Below are 9,621 nucleotides of genomic sequence, written 5' to 3' on the forward strand. Positions count from 1 at the left end.
CAGGTTCGTCCACCCAAGCCTACTAGGTGTTCAGTGTACAATATATCTAGGTGCGATTTTCTGGAATTTTACCACAATATTCAACCAGATCACAACTCGCACACATATCCCTCGCGGAATTCACAACAAGCACGGAAGATTTCCCCAAGTTCCCGATCTCTTGCTGAAACTCCTCTTCGCTGGGTCATTATCGTTATGAAACTTATCCTTGTACCGTTTTTCCTCTCCTTTCTCGGCCTATCGGCTGCGTTCCCTCGCCGCCCGTCCTGCTCTTCGGTTTCCATCAACGTCACAGCCGAAGCTGCCAATGTCGTCTTCGAAGATTTGCCTGATAGAAATAACGCAACCGCCATAATTGAGTTTTTGGCTTCTTCCTTCGACGCTACCCGAACGCAGCACAGCTTTCAACAAATCAACGGAACTTTCACTATCAGAGCTACCCACTGTCGGCCACGAATAGAATCACCGAACTCAAAGAGCCTGCAACTGCTAGTTCATGGCATCACATACGACAGGGCGATGTGGTCTGGCTTTGGGTTTTCTCATTACGACTGGCAGACCTACGCCACTTCCCGTGGGTACCATACGCTCGCAATCGACAGGCTTGGTCATGGCATCGAATCACCTAACCCGGACCCATTCGCCGTCGTACAGGGTCCTTTGGAAGTGGAAATCATCCACAACCTGATTCACACCGTCAGGCAAGCCCGAACAACGCTAGGAGACTTGAACAAGATCATATACGTCGGACATTCATACGGTTCATCCCTTGGCAACATGCTCGCGCAGAGGCATCCACTCGATGTTGATGCCTTTATCTTGACCGGGTTTTCGGGGGATCTGGGCACCTCTGCAAGTGCCCTTTCCGCGTACGGAAGCGCGGCCACGGTGTCATCTAGGTTCAAGGAACTCTCATTGGGGTATCTGACCGTTGTGAATGAGAACGACAGGACGGCAAGCTTCTACGGAGGTAGTTTTGATCAGTCTCTTGCTACGCTGGACTACAACAGGGAGGATACCGTCACAGTCGGAGAACTTTTGTCTCCTGGCCTACAACCCGTTGAGACAGATTATCGGGGCAACGTATTGGTGATGACGGGGGACTTGGATGTTCTTTTCTGTCCTGGAGGCCCCGACACTTGCGTGGACGCGCTGAGAGGGACAAAAAGTCTGTTTCCTAATGCAAACTTCAGCTCTGTCGTCATAACCGACACGGGACACTGTCTGACTTTGCATCGGTCGGCTCCGTTGGTCATGGAAACCGCTCATACATGGTTGCATGGTTTATAACATTAAATGGCTAGGATTTCCGACCTACAGTTCGAGAGTTGGAGCTTGTATAGTTGGCGAAGACAGGCCTTCGTCAATCATGGTGCCGTCTTGAACATGGAAAGCTTCAGGTGCACAGGATTGTTGTTTGCTTCATGTTTGGTTGGCAGTGTCTAGACGTCAAATGAAACTCGATTGAATCAACAGTTTTCCTTACATGTAGTCTAAAATCCTATTGAGCCATCTCAGGCCAAAGCTTCTTCGTCGCCCATATTCTAATCCGGCTTCCGAAGAAGTACACCGGGATCGTGATGGCCCCAAGCACACCTGAAATGATTGCAAAGATATTCATCGCACCATCATATCCCGTTAGGTTGATCAGCGGCACGGTGGAATAGCTGAGCCCGAACGAGATGAAACCCCGACCAGCACAGATGACCAACAGCAGCGGCCCGGCTTTGCTTGGGAAGCTGTCAATGGCGTAGGTAATTCCGATTAAGTTCGCGCCCAGGAAAGCGAAGTACCCGACGTGGTACGGCGCTACGATCGTCATCCAGTGCCACTGTTCCGGATGCGAGCCGGCTTGACCGTAAAACACACATGCGGCGATTGCAGATACGATTGGGATGCTGAGAATGATGAGTCGGTACTCGGGCTATAATATCTTGTCAGCAATTGAAATGGTTTCGAGTTGCCAGGTAGATCGAATTGGCTTCACTAACCTGAAAGACGCCGTTCTTCCACGTGCTCATCTTCCGCGCCAAGAGATCTGACCCGTACCCAAGAAGGGGTACCATAATGACGCAATCTAGCACTTGGACGAGCTGGACATAGCCAAGCCACTCAGTTTGAAATGAGTACGGCGGAGCCATAAGAATCGTCGCAAAGGTCGATGCCTGGTAGACATAGATACCCAAGAAAGTTCCGTTGATGAGTAACATCCATACAATATTCGGAAGACACAAGGATTGAAACGTCTCCTTGTAGAACACGAGAGTCTGACTCCAGTCGGGCTTGAAGTGGAAGATCTTCATGTCGGATCGCCAGGTCCGTTCACCGAACGCTTCGGGTTGAAGGACGTGATTCTCGCGTGTTGTGACCTGGATGACTCTCTCCATATCGCCGTTCTTGGTGACGTTTCCTTCGTCGTCGAACTTGAGATGAACAGCGCCGCCTGCAAAACAACAACGTTAGATCTCTACTCATTCATATATTTGCAGGAAAGGACTCACGATCAGCATCCTCTGGTCTGTCATACTTGGTTTCCACCACGAAGAAGACAGCCAAAACCAAGATGACGGCATTCATGATAGTGACAATAATGTACCACCACTTGATACCCCACGCTGGCACTAGATAAGCTGTCGCAACGAACATGACAGCAGTGCCCGCAGTCTGAACGCCAATGAACCAGGAAAGCTTCGCGCTGCGCTCGTGCAGGAAGTGGATCTCCTCGATCATGAAGGGAGCCAGAGCTTCACTCTGGCCGGCTGCGATGCTGTAGAAGTTGCGGCCTGCAATGTGGCTGCTCAGCGAGCCGGAGAATGCACACCATATTCCCGAGACCACCATCAAGACGAGCGAAGCCAGGAAGACGGGCCGCCGCCCGAGGGGGACGCATAAGGGCATAGAAAAGAGGTTTCCGATGCCCATGAAAAGCGTCGGATAAGTGAGGAGATCGGTTGCTCGGGTTGCGTCTTCAGGTGGGTACTCCTTCAGGACTGACGGGAATACAGCTCCCAGGCCGGAGGTGACCAAGACGGCAATTGCTGAGTACGAGCCAACCACAAAGATGATGAGGTATTTGTGCCATGTTGGAAGGTTTAGAGGATCTGTGTGTCTTCAAGTCAATCCCGTTCGACGTTTTGAAGCGACGATGCTTCTGTGAACATGCCATTGACAATGGGCAGATGTACCTTTTGGATCCGGGCTCGGAGTTGGAATCAAGACGACTGAGCCCCCTTGAAGAAGTTGAACCGTGCCGTGCGCCTGCGCCTCCTGTGTCGCTGGTGGTTTGGTGGGTGATTCCACGGTGTCGACCCGCGGCTCATCATCTTTTGGGACGGACGGCTGCGACATCTTCAGTCACCCAAAACTTCAGCTCCTAAGTCAATGGGCCAACGAAAAGACGGTATCGAAAGGCTCTGCAAAGTCTCCGAGCCTGAGGTGAAGTCGGAGGTTATGAGTCAGGGAACACGTTTGGGCTCAATAAGGTTCTCTGTCTTCGTCTAAATACAATTACGGTAAAAGTCTATTGCCCTATCTGAAAGCGCTTCATCATCCATATGCATTGCTGTTTTCTTGGAAACTGCCAGCCTTGAGTTGTTGTTGTCGTATCCATTGACACTTAGCTGCAAGCACACAATACTGCTAAAACATCGTGGCTGGCTCATCGGCTCGGCTCAGACCCATCAACTCCCGATAGTATGGGCCATTTCTCAGCCGGCAATTGGTACGGGAGGCGCCTCAACGCGGGGAACTTGGCGTCGACTGTGTCCCCCACGGCAGTACTCCAATTGACCCCGTGGGGATAGTCTGGGGAAGAAGCGAGATCAACCAGTCACGTCAGAGGCAATTCCCGTGAAGATCTGTCATGCCCGCATTTGCATGGATACCCCCCACCATCGGAAAGCCCTGAGCGGTGCCGGAATGAGGGGCCGTCGGCTGGTGTTCCACATGAATCGCCGAAACGTCCGCCCTCACACACGCACACTCGCACACACAACTCTGCCCTGAGCCGCGTCCGTTGTTTCGGAACCCAAAGCCAAAAAAAGAGTGAGCCTCTCATAACGACGACGCTTCGGTATCTGCAATCTCCATTCTGCCCCAGCCGAACGCCTGCCTTATCCAGTCCTACGCTCACTCCCGATCAGCTCCCTGGCTCGGGAGCAGCAGCAGCAGCAGCAGCAGCGAGAGGACAACTTGCGACTCAATCCAGTCAGCGGCGCAAGTCACGCCCCTCTTTTCCATATCAAACAAATAATATGTCATCTTCCTACGCAAATCCCGTACCCACTCCGGGTGACTCGTCTTCATTCGTCGACCCGTCAAGCGCGGGGACGGAGAGCCAGCAGGCGAAGCGTAGACGAATCAACTTCGCCTGCAACTACTGCCGCAACCGCAAGACGCGCTGCGACGAGCAGAAGCCGTCATGCAGAGCCTGCATCGCCGCCGGGATCGAGTGCGTCACCACCGACCGCCGGCGTCCCGGCATCGAGGTGCAGCGGCGCGAGACGAAGCGCCGCATGTCGCGGGCGTCCACCTCGTCCCTGCCGCAGCCCGCGACTCCGGCTGGACCCTATGCGTCGCCTCAGTCTACCAGAGGCGGTGAAATCTGCCACAGCTCGGTGGGCGCTGCTATTCCCAGGCATAAGAGCTCACCTTCTGTGGCTGACCTCAGCCATGATGAGAGCTCAAAAGAATCTCACTCCACAACGACAGGACCAACACCGAGGACAAGGAACTCAACATCAGTACCCGCTACTCACACAGCTCCTCCTCAGGAAGAGGAAGAGCCTCATAACAGTAATGGAAAGTTCCAAGGAAAGTTACCCGTAGTACGACCAAGCCGGCACAGTACCTCGGTCGAGATCCTAGCCGACTGGTTGGATCTCGCCTCGCGCCGGTTGGGTCTGCAGCACAGGAGGGGTCTTCCGCCGCCGCCGAGTAACCCACCTAGTAGCAGAATCCGCGCGCTTCTTACATCGGAGCCCTGTCGCTTTCCTCCAGCCGGATGCGCGCGCTTGTTGGCGGCCAGGTTCTTTGACGGCGTCAACATTCTTTACCCTCTACTTAACCGCGACCGGTTCCAAAAGGACCTTGACTTGGCCCTGGAGTCGGGCCCGGTAGAGCTTGCCGAGACTAGGGGCGTGGCGATCCTCGCTCAGATGTACCTGATCTGGTCCATCGGGTTCTCCGCCGAACCACTCCTCGACCCCGTCGTAGATCCAAGGGAGTACCTCGACTACTGCAAGACACTGTTAGGTCACCTCGTCGTCTCCAACAACGTCGAGAACATCCGAGCGATTGTCTTGTTGTCGCTGTGTATGCACTGCTACGACGACTGCGCCGGGGCATGGAACACGCTCAGCGTCGGCGTCTCCATGGCCATCGCCATGGGGCTGAACAAGCCGCGCACATGTCGTCGCAAGTGTCAAAACAAGAAACCAGACGCCCTTGACGACGAGGAGCGCCGAATATTCTGGCTTGCTATTTATGCCTTTGAAAAGTTCCTCTCATTCGAGATGGGCCGGTTGTCTTCGATTGACGACGAAGACTGCTACCCCGCTCATGTGCAGGAACTTGCGACTTACACAGAAGCTGAGACATCCTCCAAAGGCAAAGCGTTCGCGGTGACGGTTGACCTCGCCAGAATTCTGAGTGAGATTGGTCGAAAATCAGTCATCGTCAGCAGAAAAGAAGACGGCGTTACGGGACCTGCGCTGCAGGCTGTCATTACCGAGAAGGTTCAGACTACCGGAGAGGCACAGCTGCTCCTCACGAGATGGGGCGAATCCGTTCCCGACGAACTTCGGTACGTGCCGGACGACCCGAAACACTTCTGCATTGCATTGAACATGAAGTTAATTGTCTGTCGTAGACCAACATCAGATATCCTCATCGGCTCTAGGATATGTCCGTTTGCTTCTTTTATCTCGATGCATTACAACAACGCGTAAGTCTTCCTCATTCGGGCGTGATCTAACAAAGGGAGATTTCCATCATGAGAGTCTTAGTATGACTGACTAATGTAACCTCAGTCTCGTCATTCTGTCGAGGAATAGTCTCCTCATCAGCGAAGAAGCCATATCGAGCGGCGCCAACATCATCGCCAAAGGCAAGCCATGGGACTACATGGTTCGGAACGGACCGTCGATCGCTGCCAATGCTTCCCGAAAGATGCTCCGCATACTCGTAGAGACTCTCGATTCCAAGTCAAACTCTGTGTATCCGAGTTTGCTTGTCGCCCTTCATGCTCTCGTCACGCTATCAGTCCATGTCGCCACGCATCCCGACTCCCGCATCTCCGCAATGGACTTTCATGTAAGCAATACTCATGCCTCTTGTTTGGCCTCCTAACACCCGGCATAGTTGATCCAAACTGCGGCGGACACAATGAAGGAGGCCTACTCTCGCCTCCGGGGCGACGCCCTATTCAACGGCCTCTTGCACAAAATCGACACGATTCTGCAGCAGTCAACGCCTGCCACGACACGGCTAGCCGTACAACCCATACCGCCAGCAGTTCCAGCCGCATCAACACAAGGAAGCCAAGATAATCCTTGGGCAGCCCAAGGCGACGGCACAAGCCAGACGCCAAATACCTGGGCGGACAACAATAACCAAATGAAAGAGGCGGGCCCTACTCCTGACATGTCGGCAGCACCGATATTCAACCAGAACTATATCATCCCCGGCGCCAACGACTTTGGATACGATCCCATGGGCGGCATTCCTATGCCGGGTGATGAGTGGTCGCCGAGCATGTCCGATGGAGTCGGATGGGACTGGTCGTGCTTCTCACAGCTACTGGCTGATCAGTTCCAACCACAATGAGTTACACGACAACGGCGACAATTTTATGACCGCCATCACATCAATAATCAGACATGCACTTGTTGCATGCATCAAAACTTCGAAATAGACACCGACGAGCCTGAAGAGGGTGGGACAGCGCACGAGCCACCGATATGACTTTACTCACCTCTGACACCCCCTGCTATCACGCATCAAGACTCAAGACTACTAAAAATCGAAAAACAAATCGACGTGGGCCCGATTCGAACGGACGCTCCCGAAAGAACAAGATTTCGAGTCTTGCGCATTAGACCACTCTGCCACCACGCCCTTGGTTGATGGTGAGGTGGGTCCACAACCGACCCTAGAATCACCTGGCGGGGAGGTGCTGGAGAGGTAGCAGGCAAGGTGGCCGAAGTGGAAGAAACACTGCACTTGTGGTTTCTGTCACAGCACCAGGCGATGAGGACTTCTCCGTTATCTAGTTGAAGGAGGTAGGCTGCAAAAACTCTGCGCATGCTTTTTGTCCAGGGCCACCTGAGCACCCTGAGGCTGAAGAACGAAGAGCGCCCAGGTTTAGACATAGTAGTTATGCCTTGCAGCGGGAAGAGCAGACATATATCCTATTGCCCGAACTGTTGCCAACGACTTCAAAGATTCTCCTCACTCAAGCGACGTACGGATGCAAAGTCCCTCCGCAAAAAAGAAGAAAAGCCAAGACAAACCCACCGATTGCAAAGCCTCCCTGTATGTCGTCTTTCATAAGAGTGTACACCACTGAAATTACCAGGCACAACATGAAGCCTATGCATCCAAAAGCAAAGACGTACATCCCATTCAACGTTTCTTTAAACTGCACACCCCATCCAATTGAACTGCCCTTCTTTGGACACGGGCGAAGCCGTTCTTTCGTCTTCCTTGGAATTCTTCGGAGCAGAACAGGAAAGATATCAGCGTGGTTGGGGTTTTCGAAGAGATGCATCATGAGATTGGGTCCAATAGGAGGCTCTGTATCAGATTGCTTATATTCGAAGTCGCTGCCAACAGGCGAGAACGCAGAGTCGTAGACGTTGGCCAGTTCGTTGCGGAATAATTCGAACTAATCAAGTTAGCATGCGGACTGACTTTGATTCTCGTAAATGAGACTTCATACCTTGACAAGATCAATGGCTTTCACATTTCTCAGCCAATTCCAGCGACCTTGCGTACGATAGGTGCCATAGGATGCGCGTAGAAAGTTGAAGAATTGCTGATCTGACTCAATCGCGCATACGTCGGGATGATGGGCTTTTGTACCCCATCTCATGTAGGGAATGCAAAGGAGGACGAATTTGTGAGTTGGAGTATCCGCCTGCTGTGGCTGAGAGCGCAATGATTGACAACTCTCGGCGGTCATACTTTTGTTTTGCTGGTCTGGTCGATGTCGAGGCAGCGCTTGTGGGATTCCACCACGTACCCAGTTCCAAAAACTGGGTAGAAGATGCCCAATGCGTTTCGATTGAGTCCGTCCTGCGTCTTCTGCTTCAATCATAGGTAGCGCTTCTTCTTTCCATCTTCTAGATGAATATGCATTGAGGAGCATCTTCAACTTCTCGATTGCTTCATCCTGCCTTTCGACGTACCTGTCTCTAAGTCGTCTACCACAGGAGGGCTTCCATGTAAGAGAATAGTTAGTATACATAACAATATAGACGTGAAGAAAACTTACGCAAGTCCATTCCATTATGTGAGCTTTTGGCGTACCCCCCGTTTCGCTGGTTCCGCATGCCCTTGTCAGCTTTGCTGAGAAACGATCCAAGACATTTCGGATTCCAGCATAATAGGTTGTTAATGCTGATTTTGGGAACGAAGAGCTCTCGTCAGTGACGGTATCCTTGAGTCTTGCTTTTAGTTCTTCAATAGCCTGCCCGTGAGCCAGAAAACCCTGTCGATCGAGAAGCTCTTGAGATCCCTCGAGCCTTGCAGAAGGCTTCAACGATGCTTCATCCTCACTCTCGGCGTTGCTTTCAATAGCTTCTATTATTATGGCGCTGACTTTTTTCTCAACGAGCTTCAGAGTGATGACCAGAGTGCGTTGCGTCTTTGTGATTGCGAGGGATTCCAGATAGCTGAAGTGCAACGACACATGTCGGCGTACTATCTTCAATGCCTCCTCAAATGACAAGGCCTGGCTTATGATCTTCCGCCAAAGTAGCTTGAGGTCGCCCTCGATGAGAGAAATTGCTGCCAGGCCAACCAAGTCTGTACGCACAAAGATGCCGTCGTTAGCTATCACGCTTTGAGAGATGATGGTAGATGCCATGTAAGCTTTTTGATATACCTTTTCTCGGAGACTTCGACGGAAGACTAGTCTTCAAATTTGGCTTGGTAATGTCTTCGTGAGATAATGAGCGACCAGCATGAACGTTGTGGCTTGATTCAACTGGATATTGCTGGCGGGCCCCTCCCGAGATTTCATGGTCAGCGGCCGGACTGGGTTCCTCGTATCCTTCGTCAAGTTCATCGGCTCGCTCTTGCACCAGACCCTTCTGCTGCGAGAGTATGTCTTGCGATTGCCTGGAAGCTGGCAAGTCGCCTGGAACACGGCACGAATTTGTTGCTTCGAGTCGGAGGCCAAGCGCGATGCCAGAGTCCGGATAGGATTCAGCCGATGAAATGTGGTTCTGGCATGTGTATCCAACAAAAATCGTTCTTTTCTGAACGAAATGACCAGGTCTGCCATAGCTCGCGCATTTGTCAATATCGTGCTCGTAGTAAAGGCAGCTGCAAGCGCTGTACAGTTCGATGATCCGATAACACATGATGATTGCTAATGGCCAAGAATATGGGATTAAG

The 9,621-nt window shown here is 52.2% G+C and overlaps 3 protein-coding genes across 3 annotated transcripts; 1 reads left to right on the top strand and 2 right to left on the bottom strand.

Moving 5' to 3' along the window:
- Positions 1-1,501: 1,501 nt before the first annotated feature.
- On the bottom strand, positions 1,502-3,348 carry CGGC5_v010245 (putative MFS-type transporter; the record flags this gene model as incomplete). The annotated part of the gene is made up of 4 exons (XM_032035092.1): positions 1,502-1,924; positions 1,992-2,443; positions 2,502-3,101; positions 3,186-3,348. 4 exons carry the CDS (start codon positions 3,346-3,348, stop codon positions 1,502-1,504), a joined length of 1,638 nt encoding a protein of 545 aa, XP_031885723.1.
- Positions 3,349-4,253: 905 nt separating this feature from the next.
- CGGC5_v010246 (putative transcriptional regulatory protein) lies at positions 4,254-6,825 on the top strand (the record flags this gene model as incomplete). Its single annotated transcript, XM_032035093.1, has 4 exons — positions 4,254-5,803; positions 5,870-5,944; positions 6,030-6,312; positions 6,361-6,825. The coding sequence occupies 4 exons, from the start codon at positions 4,254-4,256 to the stop codon at positions 6,823-6,825; spliced, it is 2,373 nt and encodes a 790-aa protein (XP_031885722.1).
- A 628-nt stretch (positions 6,826-7,453) lies between these two features.
- On the bottom strand, positions 7,454-9,088 carry CGGC5_v010247 (uncharacterized protein; the record flags this gene model as incomplete). The annotated part of the gene is made up of 4 exons (XM_066152292.1): positions 7,454-7,885; positions 7,940-8,146; positions 8,243-8,437; positions 8,495-9,088. The coding sequence occupies 4 exons, from the start codon at positions 9,086-9,088 to the stop codon at positions 7,454-7,456; spliced, it is 1,428 nt and encodes a 475-aa protein (XP_066008553.1).
- Positions 9,089-9,621: the final 533 nt, after the last annotated feature.

This window comes from Colletotrichum fructicola (genome assembly GCF_000319635.2).
Source record: "Colletotrichum fructicola Nara gc5 chromosome Unknown KSG_Nara_v1_contig05, whole genome shotgun sequence".
NCBI classification, from domain to species: Eukaryota; Fungi; Ascomycota; class Sordariomycetes; order Glomerellales; family Glomerellaceae; genus Colletotrichum; species Colletotrichum fructicola.